A 23,363-nucleotide genomic window follows, 5' to 3' on the forward strand; every position below is an offset into this window, starting at 1 on the left:
GTCAATGAAGCAGAAGTAGACGTTTTTCTGGAACTCTCTAGCTTTCTCCATAATCCAGCGCATGTTTGCTATTTGGTCTCTGGTTCCTCTGCCTTTTCGAAATCCAGCTTGCACTTCTGGGAGTTCTCGGTCCACATACTGCTTAAGCCTGCCTTGTAGAATTTTAAGGATGCTGCAGTACTGGAGATTTTCGTAGCTAAAACCAATGACAGCTTGTTGATATGGAAACAAATCAATTTGTTAGGTGAAATGTAATGATTTCTAATGACTTTTGACATAATTATTGCCTCTAATGGCAGGAATAATGTTGAAAGCATGTTAAAATAGCAGGCACCACAGATCAATTAATGGAAAATAAAATGTACCACACAGTGGTTGTTTTTTTAAACAAAGCTCCTGGATAAGATACACCCTGAGATGGGTTAATAATTGGGTTTCAGTAGAAAGGAAACAAGGAGAAGTATTTATTTTTGAATAATCAATTGCCCATGCAAGACAGATGAGCATCCCATCTGAATGGCATGAAAGGAAAATGAATTGGGGAACTCAAATTACATTTATTTAACAAAGACATTTTATTTTCTGAGATCTACAGATTAGTGACATGGACAGTGCATTTAAATGCCTAATCTAAGCCAGACACCACCATACCCTCCAAGAATGGAAAATGCTATAGGGCACAATCCACCAGAATGCTCTCGTTTCTTTAAAAGACCAAGTGTTTTTGTATTTATGTGTCCTCATTAAGTTTTCCCCCCTTATGTGAATAAGAGTGTGGCAATGTGTTATATTTTCAGGCATCACAGGGCTTCTTGAAGGGAGTGTTACTTAAAAGCTTGCTAAATATTGATAATCATTTCTGGCTGCTGTGCGTATGCCCCCAGTGCCCAAACGAATCCTCAATGATGTGCTCCTGAACCTCAATGGCATGAACCTCGCCTGGCCCTGGTGTGGCGGTGGATCCTTCTCAGTCACCAGAGGGACCTCAGGAGACCCTTTCCCGGCCCTGCTGGCCTGCTGCTGGTGGGTACAGCATATACACCATGACAATCTGGGCTGCCTTCTCAGGAGTCCTGGCCACAGCCACCTCAGGGGGGTGGGGGGTACCAGAAGAGAGTCACCAAATATCTCTAGCGCTCGTCTTCACTTGGCCAGCGGAAGAAAGCTCCGGTAGACTTGCCCACTGCATTGGCTTGAAACTTTATAAACTATCTTAATAAATCAGCTTCAGCGATCTAGCAGTATGTAATTGTGTTCATTTACTACCCTTCTTTGGCTTCCCTTCTGTGATAAAGAATCCTAAGGCTGGAGGGGTGATTATTACTCCTGGTAATCATTGCTCATCAGAGTCTTCTTCTCACCCAGGGCTTGTCGGCAAACAAAGCAGCTGGAGTCAGAGTAATTTGCCCTGCCTGGAACCGATAAATAGCATTTACTATATTGACAAGTTTGCACAGCCATTGGTTTAATACCACACTGGTTAGTATTCAGTGTGCATGAGATACCATTTACCAAAGAAAACCTTTCCACTGGCGATTAAGCAGGCTGAAAGACAAATATGAACCTATATTCACAAGTGTAGCTTCTGCTTTGCAGAGTCGTTTTCCCAAGGAGTGTGGAAATAATGTGTTTCTTTATAGCACATTAGAACTACAATCCTATGCATATTTACCTGCAGGTAACCCTATTAAACACTTGCTGCACGACTGTGCTTACAATTCATGTTTATGGTCTCAGTCAGATTCCTTGTGCAAATTGGTCAGTGTTTATAACTCAGAACCACTTGTTCTTCAAGTGCTGGAAGGGAACATAAACAACACCAGGATGGTGAGCTCCCCAAACTGCACCTGTTTTGCATATTCCATTAAAACCCACTTAATATAAGTTAGCAAAACTTGTGAGTGACAATCAAGAAGCTGTAAGCAGGTTGCACTCCTGTCAAACTCTAGCTGACATTTTTTCATACCATGTCTGTGCCTACGTTGATTTGACCTGGAGATGAATTACTGGTCTATTGCCTGCACATGACTGGCAGTGTAATTCATGTGCCTTCTGTGGGGATTGGAGCTATGTGCTGTGGTCCCCAGACTTCACTTGAGGAGAGGCCCAAAGTGGTTTTCCACTTTCCCCAAATGCTAATGCTGGAGGCTGGGCTATGTATGGATTTTGGCTGCACTTAAGTAGGATTCTCGCTTTGAGGAGGAAAGGCGAAACCATTCAGCATCATGGAGATTCTGGTTATTTACTTCATCCTTATTAGAAGGATACAGATCCTCATCCTAATTGCATTCTAAAGGTACCCAATCTGGCTGGACATGTCTGCAGTGCACTGCAGCTGCAAAAAAGGCGAATGTGATTTTAGGCTGCATTAAAATAACCAGGGACCCAGGTGGCATCAGGGACCCAGGTGGCGCTGTGGGTTAAACAACAGAGTCGAGGGCTTGCTGATCAGAAGGTCGGCGGTTCGAATCCCCACGATGGGGTGAGCTCCTGTTGTTCAGTCACTGTTCCTGCCAACCTAGCAGTTCGAAAGCACATCAAAGTGCAAGTAGATAAATAGGGACCGCTCTGGCAGGAAGGTAAACGGTGTTTCCGTGTGCTGCTCTGGTTCGCCAGAAGCAGCTTTGTCATGCTGGCCACATGACCCGGAAGCTGTCTGCGGACAAACGCCGGCTCCCTTGGCCTATAGAGCGAGATGAGCGCCGCAACCCCAGAGTCGGACACGACTGGACCTGATGATCAGGGGCCCCTTTACGCTTTATCTAAAATAACCATAGATACCAAATCATGGGAAGGATAACTTCTAGTTCTGAGCACCATAGACAAATAGGAACAGGTTCAGAAGAGGGTAATATGGATAGCTGCCAGTATGAAGGGCAGGTGCTATGAGGAAAAGTTCAAGGAACTAGATATATTTAGCCGCTGAGGATGCTCTAGCTATGGATGTCCTGCAATGAGAAGATGGTTGGATTAAATGGCTCACATGGCTTCCTTAGACACAACCGTCATATAGTTGTTTCAAGGCTCTCCTCTGGGAAACTGGTTCATTACACATTGTGTTATAATAGAGACAGGAAGGAAAGAAAGCAGCTCCAGGAAGGAGAATTCAGAGCAGAGAAGTCATGGTGAGAGAGGAACTGCTCAACCTTTTCGATCTTCTCTTGATCCCTCCATCTCATATGGGGCCAAGGAACTGGGAACTGGTAATTTGGAGTGGCAAAGATACAGACATGAAAAAAGGTTAAACACCCTCCTTCCCGCACATATTGCTTCTGAGTGCCAATATCCCATAGGTCATAGATTGTTTTTCTAAAAAAAGAGATAAATCCCAGGGCTCAGGGTCATTTGCAGAAAATGTGTAGTCAGCTCGAAAAATAAAACATTCAATTGCATATGGCTGTTGTTCTCTCTACCCATCTCTCTATTTCTCTGAGTGAGAGTGTCTTTATTTAGCTTTACTGAGCCCCCACAAATAAAATGCATGCAAATGTAAAATACATGCAAACACACTTCACATGCCAACCATGACAAATTCTGTGAATCTCTGATGTAAAGCTCATTGTCTAGAAGTTTTAGAATGTGGATTTTACTGACATAAAGAGGAGAAATTCAGGATAAACATTACAATTTTCCTTTACACATTGATTAATTCTCAGCTTGTGTCAAGTGATGTTTTTTTTGGTGGTCTTTCTGTATTTAGTAACATATTATTTTCTGATATATGGCAGTCATCGTTCAGCAAAGCCCTGAACAGGAACTGATTTTTGAGCACAAACATTTCCAACAATAGTTGATGATAACACATTATCCAAAAATAGAGGGGAAGAGGGTCCACAAACATACAGGTTCTCAGCATCTCAAGGGCAATAATGGAAATCCTATATGCAAAAAAGCAAAAACAGATTTGGAAAAATAATCCAGCAGTTTAAAAACACAGAGCTCTCAACTTCACAGACTAGGACTCCATGGACTACAATTTAACTAACAACCTCATTCTTTTGCAAATATAGCTATGAAAATTTCCTTTTATAATGAAGATCAGATTTAGCAATCTAATTCATAATATCCAAATATATGAAAGTTGGCTTTTCACATTTTTTTTAAAAAAAGTTTGTTGGTATTAAATTAACAGCTCTAAATATAATTATAAGGGATAAAAATAATTGATGCGTTTTGCACAGTGCTACTGAGCCAAAGCAAACCAAAGCCAAAAAAACCCCAAAACACTAACATGATGTGTAAATCCAACCTGCGGAGAACTGGGCAACTCTTTCATAAGATTCCCAGGGATAAAAAAAATATCCCAGGCAAAGAGTTCTTCTGCTTGTGCTAGGCACGGAAAAGTGTTATTAGAATTGCTAAATAATCGAAACATTTACAAGCTACATAAAATGGCCATCCGATTCCCCATATCATAAGCTAGGATATCCTCTTCAGTTGCTTACGTTTTGTCATGTTATTCCTTGGACAAAACCAATGATTTTTGCCTCCTGTAAATTCAGCTGCAGCTCAAAGGTCCATTCATTTGGTGTTGCAGTAGCTCTGCACTGCTAGTTTTTATTTTGAAATGGCAGCTTGTTGTATGACAAAATTCATTTGTTTCCCAATCCTGAAAGGGTAAAGAAAAAGGTGTCAGGCACAAATCATTAGGTTTAAACTCGTAATTATTAATCTAGGAATGTTAGGAAAAGCAAAGACCGGCCTTCTTCTTTACAGTTCTCAACCGCAAGAAATGTGATACCATGAATTATTTCTGGGCTTTTTCAATGCATGACCACCCTAGTGACCTCCAGCTGAAGGTGGGGGAACAGCACCAAAGGTTCTACAGCTCCAAATCAACTAAAACCGATCCCAAGAAGTTACATTAGAAGTTATAGCTGACACTTCACTGGAGACTACAGTGAATGTGGATGTGGCTCAAGACTGCTACAGACGTGAGCAACTTTATCCTTGAAATGCCTTGCAAACAATTCAGAATGGGCTTCCAAATCATCTAAAATGCCATTCCCTGGAGTATATGTCAACAGACTTCAGACTGTTGAAAAAGCTCCACTGGACAACTATTTGAGGGTGTGATAGATGCAGAGAAGTGGACCCTCTTCACCACCCTCACCACCACACTGAAGCAAGCTTATGTTGTTTTACTCATGCTCGGTCAGCTTCACAGCACATCTTTCACTTGCACTCTAGGCACCACCTGGCCTTTTTCATCACCCTAAGTTCACGGATTTACCAAAGTCTAGTATAGGCTCCACAATGCCAGAGGGGGCACTTGGGCAACTAGCTTCCTAGAGCAGGAAGAAAAGAACCACCATTGTTCTGTTGTTCATTCAGTGTAAAGACAGCCATTGACTGAGAAAGATAGTCACTAGGAAAAGGAGCTGTAAATATGGGTGCTCAGATAGCACTCCCCCTAAACCACTATTGATTCAAAAATAAAATACCAAAATCTTTCTAAAATGGTTAGTTATTTTCAATACTTTCATAAACACCTGCTATGATCCTGATCCTGAATTGCAGCCAGAAAAATTGCTGCAGAAAAAGGAGTATATATTATTGGAAGCTGTGGCTTTGACTCTATCCCAGCAGATGTGGGAGTATTGTACACCAGAAACTCTTTGAAAGGTACATTAACTGCAGTTGAAAGTTTCCTGACTGTAAAATCTGGACCAGAGGGTTCCTGCATTCATGATGGGACCTGGAAATCAACTATACATGGCTTTGCAGATCAAGACAATCTGAAAAAAGTTTGAAGGCAAATAGGAGGTTCTAGCTAGATTGCAAGAGATCAGTGGTACCACCTTAGAAATGCTGGCCCCAACACTCGGCCTAAGCCAGAGCCTATCAGCCACAAGTCCTTTTAGCTAGAGCTGCTTCAAACTGGAACCCCCAGAGATAGCAGTTCGAGCCAGATTGCTGGGAAAGGGAGGCCTTACCTGCCTCTCTGCTTGCAGTGAAAGCAGCACATAAGGCATGAGTGTGAGGCTCCAGGCCTGAGCCTTACCCCTTTAAGGCACTCCACTCTTCAGCAAAGGGTGGAGCTTGAGAGAGGTAGTCTAGTCCAAAAGGCATAAAGGGCCTCTATCTTCCTTGGAACTAATAGCCTGCTTGAGCTATCCAAGGTCCTGAACTCCAGCCTAACAAAGAATCCATAGTTTCTGGTCTCTGATAACAGGAGAGAACAGCACCCAAACACCACCCAGAATTTTCCTGTTGTAATATTAGTTAATCCTAAAATTCGTTAATTTAAGGATGTTCACAGAAGGGAAGTTTCATGTGCCCACAGTCCACCTTTATCCCATGAATAGATCTCCTGAACAATGTAGGATTTTATCCTGATTCTAATTTTTAAGCTGTATTTTAATCAATTGTTTGATTGTGTTCATTGTGTTTTAATGTATTTGATATTTGATGCTAGTTGCCCTGTCTTGGTCGGGGAGGGCGGGGTATAAATAAAAATTTGCTTACTTACTTACTAGGATGGGTAATAGATCCCACCATAACTTATTCAGATCACTCATCCTACATAATTACTAAAACTGATCTAGATATAGCCCCACTAGGTTTTTGTTAGGGCATGAGTACCCTTTGTTGTCTTATCTGCACTTTTCCTAGTTTGTTGGCCATGCTTTCTTGGTGTACTGAAATCGGGTGACAAACTCACCAGCTTTATTTCATCATGGTTTGTTGGGGAATACCTTACAATTCAGCATCATGATATATTTAGAAAGTGCCTGACAACAAGTTTACTAAATTGAGACACATGACATCTCAAAGCCTAAGTGTCTAAATGTTTGCTCTGGATGGAAGGTGTTTACACCCAACAATTATTGCTGATAACCACAGAGATAGACTAAAACTCTGCTATGGGATAATGCTAACACCATCTGGCAGGTGCTGATAGCTTGCTGAGTAATGCTGTCGTCAGCAATTGCATGGTGATGGAAAGCTATTGCTTCACTAATCACAGCTGCTTTCATGTGTTCTGTATAATTTGCTCCCATCCCTACAGAACCGCTGATACAAAGAATCTCTCTCTTTTCTTTATAAAGATTAATAGCTTCCTTGTTACCTTTGGGTGCCACTGTTGTCTATTTAATACTGAATGCCTTCTACCACTTGCCATTTTTAATTACCTTCCTAAGCGAGTGAAATGTAATACATTCATCATCCAAGGGCTGGTTTGCACACAGCCTGGGTATGTAGTGCATGTAAATGGAAAGGTTTTGTGGATTGAGCCCAGGTTCAGATGCCCATCCTATTCTGCACAAAGAACCTTTAAAATGAAGAGCAGGTAAGGCTCATTTACAATATAAAAAGGACTACTTGTGTAGGCATTTGCATTAGCAAAGTGAGGGATGATTGGCTTGTATGCTACCTAAAATTAATTTCCAGTTTTGCCAGTATATAAAAACCACAGTGTTTTCCTTTACTTCTGTTCTCTGGTTAACAAGAAGACTGGAAACACTTAAGGCTGGAAATAGATCCAAGTAACTGTTTGATTTTATATTCTCAAAAGCAGGATATCAGTCATTGTGCATATTCGTTTGTGCCTGTGTAGCTCCTGGGAGAACCTAATCCATCTACCTCTGCCATCTCTACACTCCATGCAAAGACTAGGACTAAAGCAGACTTGATGGCTATATCTCTAAGCCAGATTACCCCTCTGCTTAACATCCAGCCTGACAAAGAGTTCTGGAGAACTCTAAAGCTTGCTCACTATTTTGTGACATTTTGGTTGGTCTTAATACAGATATTTTTCTTATTGGCCAACATGACTGTCTTTACCTTTGGTGTGCCTGCCATCCAGCCTCAAGTTCAGTGGAGGTCCTGATCACTAGGATTAGGATGAGAACCAGGAATTTTAAACCAGCTCTCTGCTACTGGCCATGTAAACTCTGTTTCAGTGTCCTAGCAATTGCTGGACCCCAGGGGTAATGACAATATACTTCCGACTGCCAGTTGCTAGAGAACAGCAGGAGGGGCAATTATTTTCAAGTCCCACTTGTGGGGTTCCCAAAAGAAACTGATTGGCTACTATAGAAAAAGGACACTGGCTTGGCTTGACCATTGCTCTGACTTAGGTTCTGGACTAGGTAAATGTAAAGGGACCCCTGACCATTAGGTCCAGTCGTGGCCGACTCTGGGGTTGCACGCTCATCTCGCATTATTGGCCAAGAGAGCCAGCGTATAGCTTCCAGGTCATGTGGTCAGCATGATAAAGCCACTTCTGGCAAACCAGAGCAGCACATGGAAATGCCGTTTACCTTCCCGCTGTAGCGGTTCCTATTTATCTACTTGCATTTTGACGTGTTTTCGAACTGCTAGGTTGGCAGGAGCTGGGACCAAGCAACGGGAGCTCACCCCGTCACAGGGATTCGAACCGCCGACCTTCTGATCAGCAAGCCCTAGGCTCAGTGGTTTAACCACAGCGCCACCTGGGTCCTAAAACCCTGAACTACTACTGAACTACTGGATATACTGAAGTGCAATTAGTCAATTGTCCATTGGTAATCTTGCTTCCATGCTCAGTAAGCAGCAATAAAAGGGGCAGAACTAACAAGCAGCAAGCTTTTTATTCACTTTGCAAGGAACTTTTGATAAATGGAACTTTCTTCTGCATCAGGATTATGCAGGCCAAGGATCTTGGCAATGGGCATTTCTGGATAACACAGTGCCTCATTAAGTCTCCCTTTAAATACTGCTTCTTGGTGATTGCACAAAATCAATGTCTCAGCAGCACCATTGTACTATGGAAGCAGTCACAGAAAAAACATACGAGAGCAACCCTATACCACAGGAAAGTTATTTAAAACTGCAATAATAATAGCTCAGCTAGAATGTACACTGCAGTTCATGAAAAGTACCACCAAGACCAAGAGGATGCCAACATGCTTAACGAGCAGAGTCAAGGATGGCAGGGAGGAGAGAATTCAAGAGAATAAGAACCACCAGGGCTCTTCTAATTTTCTCAAGAGCAATATAGGAAATTATATCAAAACTGAACCTTACTGAGAAGAAATACTATGAAGCAGGTTTGTTATTACACACATAATATTATATGCATATTATTGTTAACATATTACACACATATTACGCAGCCCTGTTTAGGGAAGTTTTCAATGACTGATGTTTAAATGTAATTTTAATATTTTGTTGGAAGGTGCCCAGAGTGGGAAACCCAGCCAGATGGGTGGGGTATAAAGAATAATAATAATAATAATAATAATAATAATAATAATAATTCCTTTCATTAATGATAAGTTTTTCCAACCTTTCAAGAGCATCCTAAATGGTAAGCATAACAGTGCATTTAAAAACAATGAGTAGGACTATGGTGAATACAGACATTACCATAACATGAATTAATGTGACCATGCTCCATACTGGGACACATTTATGAAACATATGCTTTTGACTCTTTGCTATAAACCTGGATGAGATGGCATCATATCCCTAGATAGTTAATGCTATAACCAGTAGTGCACTTAGCAAGGCTTACCTTTCTTTTGTATGAGATTCTGCCTGGCCCTAATGAAAGCTAGAATGTCAGCATCTGTTTGGTGGTCTCCTGTGAAGGAGATAGATGAACTTTGGACCGGTGAAATCCTGCAATAACAAAGTATATTTAAGCTTTCATCTGAGTTTTCTACTGCTTAAATTTTGTATTCCTTCTTGTGGATAACTTTGTATATTGTTAGTTACAGGTAGGTACCGTGTTTCTCATATTATAAGACACGTCATATATTTATTTTTTCCTCAAAAAAACACACTATGTCTTATTTTCAAGGGATGTCTTATTTTTTTCCTCCTCCTCCTGCCGCGGCCGGCATTGCTGCTGCGCCTATCACTATGTCTTATTTTCGGGGTATGGCTTATATTCCTTGAATGCTTAAAAATCCTGCTATGGCTTATTTTATGGGTATGTCTTAAAATATGAGAAACAGGGTAGCCGTGTTGGTCTGAGTCGAAGCAAAATAAAAAATTCCTTCAGTAGCACCTTAAAGACCAACTAAGTTTATATTTTGGTATGAGCTTTCGTGTGCATGCACACTTCTTCAGATACCATATTTGTATATTGTTGTTGTATGTTGTTGTTGTTATTGTTACTTCTTGCTCTTCACCCTAAGGTCCCAGGGTGGGTTAAAGCCTTAAAAACAATTTAAATAACTTGTGCTTTCTGTCTTCAGGATATAGGCCTAATCCACAAAGTGCTACACAACCTCTGTTCATTTATTTCAGGACTCTTGGATGGAACAGGGGCTGGTGGATTATGTTCTGTTTTGGTAGCAATCAGCATAATTTGAGAGAGCATTGGATTTGCAAATTGCACATATCTGTTTTACAATCAACACGTACTCACATTACGTTCTTAAAAAGAAGGAGAAAATCAATTTTCCAGCTATTTGAAACTGAGTGTTGGGGAAAACACCATTCTTTATTTAAAATATTGATATGCTGCCCTTCAGCAAAGCTTCCAGGCCATTCTATGGTTGCATGCACACGGAGGTTATCCAGACTGCTTGGAGCAAAGCAGCAACCTCTGCATATTACCTGTGCAAAAACCACCTGAATCAAATCCCACAGGCTTCTTAAATGACTTTGGGTAACATCTATCTCTTTAGGGCTGTTGCAAAAAAAAAATGATATAAAAATGGTAAGGCTCAGTAGCATGTTATATTCTCAAGCCACATAATCTGCAAGTCCTTATGGGCAAGAATATTTTACTGCAGTTTCACGTACAAGCCACTTTAAGGGCCAAACCACCGATCACTTCCCTTTTCAAGTAAAAAGAGCTGCATGAGAGCCCCAATCCTGATCAGGAGTGTGGCAAGTGGGGAGGAAGGGTTTCATGTTCTGTATGGTTGAGTTTCCCCTGAATGCACATAGGTTCCCCTTTCAGTTTTTCCACACAGTGTGTGAAGGAGCAAATGCAGCAGTGGATGGTAGAGATGGCAACACTGGTGGCAGGACTAGTGTGCACAGCAATTCTCCATGTGTTCCAATTTTTAAAAAAATTCTGAAGACGGCAGTTATTGCATACCTTGCTTTTGAGGGTGAGTTACTGCTCACACTGCTCTTCACAGAATGCTCTTCATAGAAGCTGGCTCTGCTGTTATTTGGAACCCTGGGAGAAGAATATTGGACAAAGGATATGTTTAATTCATAGAAATCTATAAAAAAAAAGAGTGAAATATTTGTCTAATTCAGCCATTTCCTAGAAAGAAAATGGTCAGGAATGATTCTCTTAGGATTAAGGAAGTGGGACTTCGAAGTCCATTCAGATGATAATCATTCCAGATAACAGTACAGTGGTACCTCAGTTTACAAACACAATTGGTTCCGGAAGTCTGTACTCAACCTGAAGTATACTTAACCTGAAGCGAACTTTCCCATTGAAAGTTACAGGTAGGTAGCCGTGTTGGTCTGACGTAGTCGAAACAAAATAAAAAAATTCCTTCCAGCAGCACCTTAAAGACCAACTAAGTTTTTATTTTGGAGTACTTAAACTGAAGCGTACTTAACCCGAGGTATGAGTGTACAGTAATTGGTTCTGGAAGTCCGTACTTAACCTGAAGCTTACTTAACCTGAAGCAAACTTTCCCATTGAAAGTAATGGAAAGTGGGTTAATCCGTTCCAGACAGGTCCGCGGAGTACTTAAACTGAAAGTACTCAAACCAAGGCGTACTTAAACCGAGGTATGACTGTACCCAGTTTCAATTTCATCCTCAGTGTGGGCTACATTTTACTTTTCTATGCTGTTCCCTTTTCCCATAGCTAAGCCTTTCTTACTTACTCTACTCTTTTCGCTAGCTTACTGATTCTCTTCCCTTCCCTTCATTCTTCATTTCTCCACTTACCAAAATATGGTCATGGCACTACTCATGAGGGCAGCACTTGCAGACCAGTGGATTAGAAGAATGACATACGGCACCCCATAGCAAAGCAAAATGTTTGCATCACACTTAACTCCTTAACATTTGAATTGACATATGATTTGCTGTGCCACTATTTCAAGCATTGACATGAAATCTGAACATATCACTCTGAGCCAAGATTTAACCACTAGATGGCAAGCTTGGGGTATTTTTGCTTTTATGAGTTTGTGTTTAATTGGCTTCCAAACAGATACTTCTGGCAAAAAGAAAAAGAAAGAAACTTATGAAGAGGGAATGGAAAGCATTGCTTCTTAACAGTGTCACAAGAGCAAAGAATGCATATCTCCTTGGCTGGAAGACAAGGTCCCAGACTTTTGACTCCACCAAGGCAAAGGACTTCCTGCCCACCCAGTTGAGAAAGCAGGAATAAACCAAAGTCCCTTACTACTGGAAATCCTGAAATCACAGCACTGAAGAGCAAGTACAATCTCAGCCATGGCTCTGGTTTTCTGAGTTCTTTTATTGTACAAAGAGATCCTTAGTCTAATGCACTTCAGATATAGATTTGTCCCATTTATTTAAAACAACAACAAACAGCTGGGAATTGGAATGAGTTTCACTGAAAGCCATGCTTGCAAGAATAAGGTAGATCTGTTTGAAGAGGGGCAAATGCTCCTTCCAAAGTATAGCAAGAAGATACAAGGTGAAGGTAATCATCCAAGTTAACCCTGTACATTGCCCTCTTGGTATCTATTTTTGAACTGAACGAAACAATGACCCATCTTTGTGTTTTCCCTACCTTTACCCTTCCTTGCAACTGAACCAGCCCTGATGATCAGATTAGCAGGCAAATCCCCATCCACTATGTTCACTGGTCTGTTTGAAATGTTTTGCAGAATCCCTAATTTCTTTCTGTGTTTTCTTAGACATTTTAAAAGGGAAAGCTTTTTCTTTTTCTTTTGGTGCGGGGTGGGGGGGGGCAGAGCACAGCATCTGCTACAGCTGCAGTTTTCCTTGACACTTTCCTACACCAAATTTAGAAAAGTAGTTTGGGGGCACCAGGTGGGGGCGCTCATTCAGCAAAGTATTCATTTCTCTGAATGTCTCACTGCTCAGTCGTAGGTTTGCAGAGCAAAATGCAGAGCTCAGAAAATCAGAAACAAAAAGGATCTGTCATCTTTCCTCTCTGTAGAATTCTTAATCATGATCATTACGACTAATTTAATTTGCTCTAATTGGATGAGAGTCGCTATTTCCAGCAAGGCAATTAGAAAGAGTATTCAGTCGTAGCATTTTTGGGAAAGGTCTACAAGCTCATAGACTTCCTAACAATGCAGTGAGTGTTGGCAATTTCACCAGCCTTACTTCACAGATGTCAGCTATCTTACTATAAAGTCTAACATAGAAAAAGTATTTTTTGTTTGTGTGCACTGAGATTTCAATTATTTGAAATGTGATACATTCTTTTACAATATTTCTCACCTTGTTTTAAATCTCATTGTTATGCACTGGGAGTCCTTTAACACATTCCTATTTTTATATGGGACACGGGTGGCACTGTGGTCTAAACCACAGAGCCTAGGGCAGGCATCCCCAAACTGCGGCCCTCCATATGTTTTGGCCTACAACTTCCATGATCCCTAGCTAACAGGACCAGTGGTCAGGAATGATGGAAATTGTAGTCCAAAACATCTGGAGGGCCGAAGTTTGGGGATGCCTGGCCTAGGGCTTGCCAATCAGAAGGTTGGTGGTTCGAATCCCCATGACGGGGTGAGCTCCCATTGTTTGGTCCCAGCTCCTGCCCACCTAGCAGTTTGAAAGCACGTCAAAGTGCAAGTAGATAAATAGGTACCGCTCCGGCGGAAAAGTAAACGGCGTTTCCGTGTGCTGCTCTGGTTCTCCAGAAGCGGCTTAGTCATGCTGCCCACATGACCTGGAAGCTGTTTGTGGACAAACGCTGGCTCCCTCGGCCAATAAAGCGAGATGAGCGCGCAACCCCAGAGTCATCCGCGACTAGACCTAATGGTCAGGGGTACCTTTACCTTTAATTTTTATAATATATTTAAGATGCTCACATTTTCTGTTTGCTTTCAAAGTCTGCACATTCAAAGAATGGGAGTCAAGATGGGAGTATTCATCTCTCGGTAACTTTCTGAAAGTATCAGCTATTTATTTTGCCTTGAGAGACAGTGAAGTGTGCCTCGGGGGGGGGGGGTCAAACCACTGGAGAATCACAGTGCCCACTGTGGCTACAGAGACCAGTAAATTGTAACAGCTTCCTCCCACACTGTTTTTGCTGTGTTAGCAGCACCAAGGTGACCTCCCACGGGGCACAAACCTGGGCAGTGTGTGTGTATGGAGGTCCTGGGCTGCCCAGACAAAATCCCCCTCAGCCTTGCTGATGTGGTTCAAGGGAAAGCAAAGCCATACAGCTTGGCTTCAGGAGCTGCTGGAAGGAGGTGCACAAGGCACTATCTTAGGGACTCAACTCTGGATTTGTATAGAGTTTACACATTAGCCTTTTCTTCTTCTTAAAATGCCCCACAAGGCAGTGGGTATGGATTTTTCCTTGGGGTTTACTACCAAAGCCTTTATCACAAATGAGTATAACTGCAAGCCATTGGAGGTATAGGATCAGAGTTTTCCTTCTCCTACACCGATTACCTTCCCCGGTGGACAAGCCCCACCTGCCCCTCATTTCCTCCTACAGCATGTGCGGGAACTGCCTTCTTGACCACTGGACCACTGGCGGCCTTTCCCCTTTCTTGCTCTCCCCCTTCCCAGCCTTGTGGGAGAGGACAGGGAACTGCACACTCCTGGCTGCATACTGTCAGGTCGTGAATATAAGCAGGACTTTAACTTTTCACAGTCAGAATTTGGGGGGAAAGTGTGGCTTATATTCCGCCCAATATGGTACTATTGGTCTCATACACTCAACCCACCAAAGCCTGTCTTCGCATGCAGGGGAAGTCCCTAACGCACCAAAGGATTGAGACCCACTGGCTACCCTCACCTTTACTTTCCCTCTCACTCTCGACAGGTACAGTCATGGAATTCACCAAGGGCTACATGGTATTTGACAGTGGAAATCCTATTTCAGTGCAGGCACCAAACACAGCAGAGTCGTGCGCAGAAAAATACTTCCAAGTTACAGTAAAATAAAAGTTGCACAAGCAGGTTGCTGGTAACTTCGTTGCACAATAGATTGTACAACTTGTTGCACAATGCATGTCTGTTGATACAACTGTTGTGTTGGATTCCTCAGCTGCACAATATCAAAATCTACCCATCTGCTACAGCAAGACCTCTTGCTCCAGTGGACAGAGAATGTTGGAGATAGACCTATCAAATTAGTATGGCATGAGCTTTCTTGAGCTACAGTCCAGGAAAGCTTATGCCATAATAAATTTGTTAATCTTTAAAGTGCCACCAGAATCTTTGTAGTTATAGTTTTCTGGTAACAATGTTAGTGATACATTTGTATGATTCTTATATCAGGTCTCATGAATTTTAGCTTTTGTAGCCACTTATCCATCTGCTATCTAAATTTCCTCTTACAAATGACTTTCTAGCTACACCTGAACCCACATTTATTGTTATGTAGTGTATCATTCCTGTCAACTTTCACTAGTCCTATTAGCTTGACTGATAGAAGATGATGGTTAGATCCCTTTCTGTGAGTAAATTACCAGTTGGCTTCTGGATGGATTTAACAAAGAGCTTTTTTGTGCTCCAAGGCCACAGAGTTGAGAGAAAATATAAAGTCAAAAGGTCTCAACCTATGCAATTGTGGGAATGAATCAGTTAGGTTACTGTGTCATTCAGGTTCGGTGGAATCCTTGGGAAGCAAGCATTTTGTTATTTTATATTCTTAAATGTAGGAAACTAAAAACTTTGCCTCCGAAATGTTAATGCCTCAAACAGGCTTCAAGGGGACAAGAATAAATTTTCAGCACAGTGGGATATAAAAATTTGCTTTTCCCTTTCACAGTGTCAAGAGCTCCATTACAAATTCTTCATGCATCACACTGAGAACATAGCTGCATAAAATGGGTTTAGCAGGCTTAGCACACAATAACACTAAAGTGCCTTCAATAAGGTCCATGGAGAACTTAAAAGGGTCATTACGAGTGTAATGGCATAGATGATATTAGATATCTGCAAATAAAATGGAGCCACACAATCTCTTCCACATAGAATATCACATTTTATCCATGCTCTTGGCTTTTTATCGTCTACATGCCTTATAATCATAACCTCCAGGCTACCTGATAATCTGGCTTCCAAGAAAAAGAACCAAATTCAACAATAGTACACCCTAGTCACCCGTCTATCCATTTGTCAGTTTTCAAAGACAAATTAGCAATCAGAGAATATAGCTAGCACTTAGACCTAACAGACGTTTGGTGCATTTGTCATATAAAAAATAGCCATGTGACACAGCCCCAAACTGAAATGAACCCCAAGAGAAATGCTAGTCTACATTTATAGCACTCGTCCATGTTTGCTTTTGGTTTTTCTTAACTACTTAACCTAGGAAGAGGAAGAATTTCCATATTTACAGTACTTCAGAAGAGACAGCTTTGTACCAGGTGCTCCTGTGGAGGTGGGAAGGGAGTAATGGAAGCATCTGTGTGAGACCAGGTAGTTTCTAGTGAACATCTAGCCAGAGGGAGAGACCCATTAAAGTCAGGGGTAGAAGTGGTTGTATGACCCATTCCAATTTGAGTTCAGACATGGATATGGACAGAAGCAACCTTGTTCACCCTGGATGACTTGTGCTGGATTTAGAAGCAATATTGCCCAGAGTATTTACCGTACTTTCCCGTCTATAAGACGCCCCTAATTTTGGGAACTCAATATTAAGAAAATGGGGGGGGGGGAGTTTGTCCAGAATGGGAGGAATGCCAGAAAAAAATCTCATCCAAATTCCGTTCCTTGCGATCGAACGCAACGCAGAAGCCTCCTATGGTATTTCTGATTGACACCAGCCGCCACCAATCACATGCCTAATTGCCGCAGCAGAGCCCCATCACCAGTAGCCATTGCCGCAGCAGTGACCAATCACCAGCAGACATTCTCGCAGCAGCGACCAATCGCAAGCGGACATTGCCACAGCAACACCCAATCACAGGCGGACACCCGCAATAATGCCAGTGACAATCTACTACTCAATATAGAAATCATTTTCACCATTCCCCCTCTGCACTACCCATGTATAAGACAACCCCAATTTTTAAGCATTGTTTTAAGGTAAAAAAACATCATCTTATACACGTAAAAGTACAGTACATGGCTCCTGCTACAAGTAGTACTCCTTGCATTCTTCCATCTCTTTTCCATCTCTACAATCTCATTGTTTGAACCAACAACATGGGTTCACGGCATCAAATGGAACTCAACTCATTATATATATTAGCGTGGCTATATCTCCAAAGTGCAGCTCCATTTCATGTATGTGTTCGTATGTGTATGAATTTGACACGAGCTAAGTGACACTAAAATATCAGGGGACCATTAAAAAAGTCAATTATATATTGCATATTTTCAAACAGATAACCATCTTACCTGGTAGAGTATGAATGTGGTTGGGCTTCAAGAAGCAAGGGAGGAATCTTTACTGCACTGGTTGAATTTTGTAGAAGTGGCTTTTCTTCCTGGGCCGAAAGAAACATTACACAGGTAGGATGCAAAAGTCAAATGTGGAAAACAGTGGGTTCGCCCCACCTCCATTAAAATTAAATGCTAAATGCTTTTTAAAAACCCTACTCTACAATTCTAATCTTCCACACCAGTTGTCTACTTCTGTAGCACCCTTCCTTCCTTCTATCCACTCATCCATCCTAGCACAGAAGTCAGAAATTCCTGGTGCCTTACAATAAAGTGTTGAAGATTGGTTTTAAAATGTCAAAGGTCAGGTTCCAGGCTTTCAATCAGGAGGCATTGGCTGATCTGAGTGACTTAAGGCAGTGGTCCTCAACCTTGGGCCTCCAAATGTTTTGAGACTACAATTCCCATCATCCCTGACCACTGGTCCTGCTAGCTAGGGATCATGGGAGTTGTAGGCCATAAACCAGGGGTCAGCAAACTTTTTCAGCAGGGGGCTGGTCCACTGTCCCTCAGACCTTGTGGGGGGCCGGACTCTATTTTGGGGGGGAAATGTGAACGAATTCCTATGCCCCACAAACAACCCAGAGATGCATTTTAAATAAAAGGACACATTCTACTCATGTAAAAACACCAGACAGGCCCTACAAATAACCCAGAGATGCATTTTAAATAAAAGGACACATTCTACTCATGTAAAAACATGCTAATTCCCAGACCGTCCGCGGGCCGGATTGAGAAGGCGATTGGGCCGCATCTGGCCCCTGGGCCTTAGTTTGGGGACCCCTGCCATAAACATCTGGAGGCCCAAGGTTGAGGACCACTGACTTAAGGGACTTAGAATTTTACACAGGTTAAGATCTATGCAATTGTTGTTGTTGTTTAGTCGTTTAGTCGTGTCAGACTCTTCGTGACCCCATGGACCATAGCAGGCCAGGCACTCCTGGCACTATGCAATTAAAGTCTCCTATTATATTAATCAGCGGCTGAATTTTGGGCTCCTCCTGTGCACATACAAATGTACTGTATGTATGTATGTACATGTAAGAATGGAGAAATACTGCCTTAAATACAGTCCCATTTAGATAATTTCAACCATGTTTTTCTCTAACAAGTAGAAGACAAAGTTTCAATATTGATGATACCTGCAAGTTTCTCGCCTCCTCAGACCACCAAATTTCAAAGTCTTTTTGCAACTTCACCTTGGCTTTTTCCATAAGTAGCTGCAAGTGCTCAATCTCTATCTTCATTCCTTTCAAGTGTGTAAACATTGTTTTGTAACTGCAGAAATGAAAAAATATATAAGTAAAATTCGTTATAGAATAATAATGAATCATTATAGAATAATTTGTTATAGAATAATAATGTGGAAGCTTCTGGAAAAAAACACACTCTTAATTAATGTGCAGGGCTGCACCAAATTCACTCCTCTCATTCCTGCCCCCATCCCACAGATGGCAAGCTGGAGAGACCAGGTTTTAAAAATGTGATAATCTAAAACAACCTTTTCTTCTCTTGTTCAATTTGTGTCCGAAGTGTCTCTTCTATTGGGTCAGGCTCATTCATTTGCCGAGGACTGACAACAGCTGCAAGATATAATGAGTGTTAACAGTTGTAAAATGTAGAGCTAAGAAAATGTTTATACGCTGGAATGATAATCGCTTTATATGTCTGACAGAAAGAAGTATCATGCACAACTTTTTTTTTACCCAGAGAGCCCGGTTTATGTCAGAGGAATAGATTCCAATCTTGCTACAGCAGTTTATCTTTCGTGAATTTAAACTGTTTTCCCCCCCTCTGGATTTACCTCAGGGCAAGATTAGCATCTCACTTCTAGGTAAAAATGTGCCTGTTGGGGCCAAAACTACATGTTAAATCAAATTCACAATTACACTGAATGGATTGTTTCTTAAAAGAAAAATAGCAGTAGGCGGAGGGTCGGGATCGTGACTACGGCGTGAGGAGAGCTGCAATCCTAACAGAAAAGGGTAGCCTCTTCTCCTTGCACACTATGATCCAAACCTTAATTCTACCCCTTCCATGCTTAAAAACCAGATACGTTGCACACGATAATACATTTAAAGTAGCAAATAGTTTGGTTCTCAGTATTGTAGGTCTTAGTGCAAGCTTTGAAGACACAGCATTCTGAGGGGTACCTATGACCTCCAGGATATTCTCAGAGGTGTCATTTCCCAGCCCTGCCTTCACTGTTTGAGAATTAGATGGAGTTAAAAACACCATCTTGACAATGCTGCTTCTCCCAGAGAAGAGGAAGATGGGGGAAATCACCAGGAACTGATATCCAGCAGTATCTCCCTACCTTTTCCCCAACCAATCTGCTAGGAAGTATAAATAAGCTGCTGAGAAAGATGGAGGAATTTGGCAAAATGGCAGGATTCAAAATAAATAAAGAAAAAACTAAGGTGATGGTTAAAAATATGAACGAACAGAGCAAAAAGAAATTGGAGCAGGGATTACAAATTGTACAAAAAGCAAAATATTTAGGGATAAATTTGACAATGAAGAATATAAATTTGTTCAAAGATAATTATAATAAGACCTGGAAAGAAGTTAAAAATCAATTAGAGATTTGGCAAAGATTAAAATTATCAATATGGGGGCAAATCTTGGTGATTAAAATGAATATTCTGCCAAAGTTAATGTTTCTTTTCCAAATGTTGCCGATAATAGGCAAAGTAGATTGCTTTGAGAAATGGAGAAAAGAAATATCGAGATTCATATGGCAAAAAAAGAAGCCACAGATAAAATTTAAGTTATTAACGGATAAAATTCAAAGAGGAGGATTTGGCCTCCTGGACCTGAGACTGTATTACGAGGCAGCTTGTTCTGAATGGATTAAAGATTGGATTACTCTACATAATTTAGAAATCTTGGATCTGGAAGGTTGGAATAACCGTTACGGATGGCATGCGTACTTAGTGTATGAAAAAGTGACTGTGCATAAAGATTTTCTGAACCATATAATTAGAAAGTCATTATACAAAATATAGATAAAATATAGATGGCTCCTTGAACCAAAAATACCTTGGTGGGTGTCACCCATGGAGGCTATGGCAGTGGAAAAAAGGAACACAGAAACAGTATGGCCCACGTACCAATAATTAGTAACGGAAGGAGATTGTGATATAAGACTAAAACCCTATGAGGAGATTAGCAGTTATTGTAACAGTTGGTTAAAATATCATCAAATAGTACACAGATTTAATCAGGACAAAAAGAAAGGTTTTGAACAAAAAGTGTCAAAACTACAAAGTGAACTAATACAACCGAGAAAGAAGACCATCTCTAGGATGTTCAATCTACTGTTAGAGTGGGAACTGAAAGATGAAACAACCAAAGAAGTAATGATAAAGTGGGCGAAGGACTTCGGACATACAATTCAACTGGAAAGCTGGGAAAGATTGTGGAAGGTTGATATGAACTTCACGGCCTGTTACATGATAAAAGAGAACACGATGAAGATGTTTTACCGCTGGTATCTCACTCTGGAAAAACTGGCTAGGATTTATAAAAACCAATCTAATTTATGCTGGAGATGCAAGAGGGAGGTGGGAACTTTCTACCACATATGGTGGGGATGCAAAATTATAAAATGATTCTGGAATGCGGTATATGAGGAGCTGAAAAAATTATTTAAGATTTCGTTTACTAAAAAACCAGAGGCTTTTTTGTTAGGCCTAATATCTAATGACATCCCCAGAGACAAGAAAAATGTAGTCCTTTACGCGACTGCAGCAGCCAGAATATTGATTGCAAAGAATTGGAAGGGAGAGAAAATCCCATCATTATTAGAATGGCAAAACAAACTCTATGACTTTGTAGAAATGGCTAAATTGATGGTAATTATTAGAGGCCACTCAAATAAGAGAATAATCAAAGAGTGGGATGGAGTGAAGGAATACATGAAAAAATATTGCTCCGGAATTGAAATATTATTAGATAATGTGTAAAATGTACAGGGTAAAGCAAGAAAAGAACAACAGAATTAATTGGATTATAATTAAATTAAAACAACACAACAAGATGGAAGAAGTAAAATATTGAGATCACGCACGGGTGAAGGGGAGTGGGGCTACGTGGGAATTTATAATTTTATTTATAACATAAATTTTCTAACTGCGTTGCAATTACATACAGCAAAGGGAAGTCTAGAGCAATGATGTATATTTTAATTTTAATTTAGGTAACTTATGTAATAGACCTATGTTAGAAAATGAACATGGATTTTGAATTTGATGTTTGTATTTTTTGAACTGGATGTCGTATTTTGTTTTTTGTGGTTTTGAAATAAAAGAAAAGAAAAGAAAGTAATGCAAAATGGATTAATCCATTCCAGACTTTAAAAAACAACCCCTAAAACAGCAATTGAACATGAATTTTACTATCTAACGAGACCACTGATCCATAAAATGAAAGCAATAAAAAATGAACTGCAGTCACACAATCAATCAGTCAGTAGCTGAACTTGGTTCCACACTGTCACAAAAACAAAACAAAAAGAGCTGGAAAAACAAAAACGCAAAATAAATAGCAAAACCAGACAGCCCTCAGCGTAACAATCAAAACAGAAATGTGACACTCAAACAGGGCCGGCTCTAAGGCAAGCCCGGGTGGCGCAGGGCGCCAGGGCTGCAAGGGGGGGCGCCACGTGGCTGCGCCCACCCGCCGCAGTGAGAAACGGGGCGGGGGGGTGGGCGCCGGAGAGATCATCACACCATGGCGCCCGGGCGCCCGATATGCTTAAGACGGCCCTGCACTCAAATCAGAAGTGTAACACTCAAAACGGAGCACGTTCCGCTTCTGGAAAAAAGTTACCAAACCAGAACACTTACTTCCAGTTTGCAGTGTTTCGGTTCCAAGTTGTTTGAGTACCAAGGCATTTGAGAACTAAGGTACCACTGTACTGGTTTAACAAAGAAGTAAATTATAAGTAAACCTGCTACTAGGCTAAAGGAGTGTTCCCAGCTTCAGGGAATGAAATTCTGGCTGGAACACCAGGGCAATAATGACCACTCTTGGCGTGTCAGTGTTGCAGCTAAAACCATTAAGCTTTACTTACAAAACTCAGCAGCTTAATCAAAAAAGAAATCAAATAATTTATAATAATTTCATTGAAAGTACTTTAGACCAAATGTTTAATATAGGCTAAAAGCCAAGAAGATGTCATGATCTACAGGGCTTCAATTCCACGTTTGCCATATTATCAGTCGGACACGACTAGAAACATCTAGAATGCCTTTTGGTACTATGGGGAACTTACATGAAAAAGCAAACAGTAAAACTATCAATAAGTAGTAAAAAAAAAAAAAGTAAAGGTAAAGGACCCCTGACAGTTAAGTCCAGTCGCAGACGACTCTGGGGCTGTGGCGCTCATCTCGCTTTACAGGCCGTGGATGCCGGTGTTTGTCCGCAGACAGTTTTTCTGGGTCATGTGGCCAGCATGACTAAGCCACTTCTGGTGCAATGGAACACCGAACCCAGAGCAGCACACGGAAATGCTATTTACCTTTCCACCAGAGCGGTACCTATTCATCTACTTGCACTATTTTGAGCTGCTAGGTTGGCAGGAGCTGGGACCGATCAACGGGAGCTCACCCTGCAGTGGGGATTTGAACCGCCGACCATCTGATCAGCAAGCCCAAGAGGCTCAGTGGTTTAGACCACAGCGCCACCCACAGCCCCACTCAATAAGTAGTACATTTATATAAATCTGTACCTATTGAGTTTGGCCTGATAAATTCACAGCCAGAGGTGCAATATGCTTATAGGTAGGTAAAAGTAAATGTAAAGGTCTCATTCCCGTTAGTGATTCTCAGCTGTATGTTTTCTTTGCTGCTCTTTATTTTTTGTGTTGG

General features: G+C 41.2%; 1 protein-coding gene across 1 annotated transcript in view; it reads right to left on the reverse strand.

Annotated features, from left to right (window-relative positions):
* Positions 1–3,398: 3,398 nt before the first annotated feature.
* Positions 3,399–23,363, reverse strand: part of KIF6 (kinesin family member 6) — a 162,530-nt gene continuing 142,565 nt past the window's right edge. Inside the window, exons 17-22 of the mRNA XM_035108133.3 lie at positions 18,992–19,073; positions 18,633–18,768; positions 17,449–17,537; positions 11,045–11,128; positions 9,503–9,609; positions 3,399–4,609 (exon numbers count right to left, since the gene is read on the reverse strand). Coding sequence (XP_034964024.1) covers positions 4,593–4,609; positions 9,503–9,609; positions 11,045–11,128; positions 17,449–17,537; positions 18,633–18,768; positions 18,992–19,073 — 515 coding nt within the window. The 3' untranslated portion in view covers positions 3,399–4,592. The remainder of the gene's footprint in view (positions 4,610–9,502; positions 9,610–11,044; positions 11,129–17,448; positions 17,538–18,632; positions 18,769–18,991; positions 19,074–23,363) is intronic.

This window comes from Zootoca vivipara, chromosome 3, assembly GCF_965207765.1.
Source record: "Zootoca vivipara chromosome 3, rZooViv2.hap1.1, whole genome shotgun sequence".
In the NCBI taxonomy this organism is placed as follows: Eukaryota; Metazoa; Chordata; class Lepidosauria; order Squamata; family Lacertidae; genus Zootoca; species Zootoca vivipara.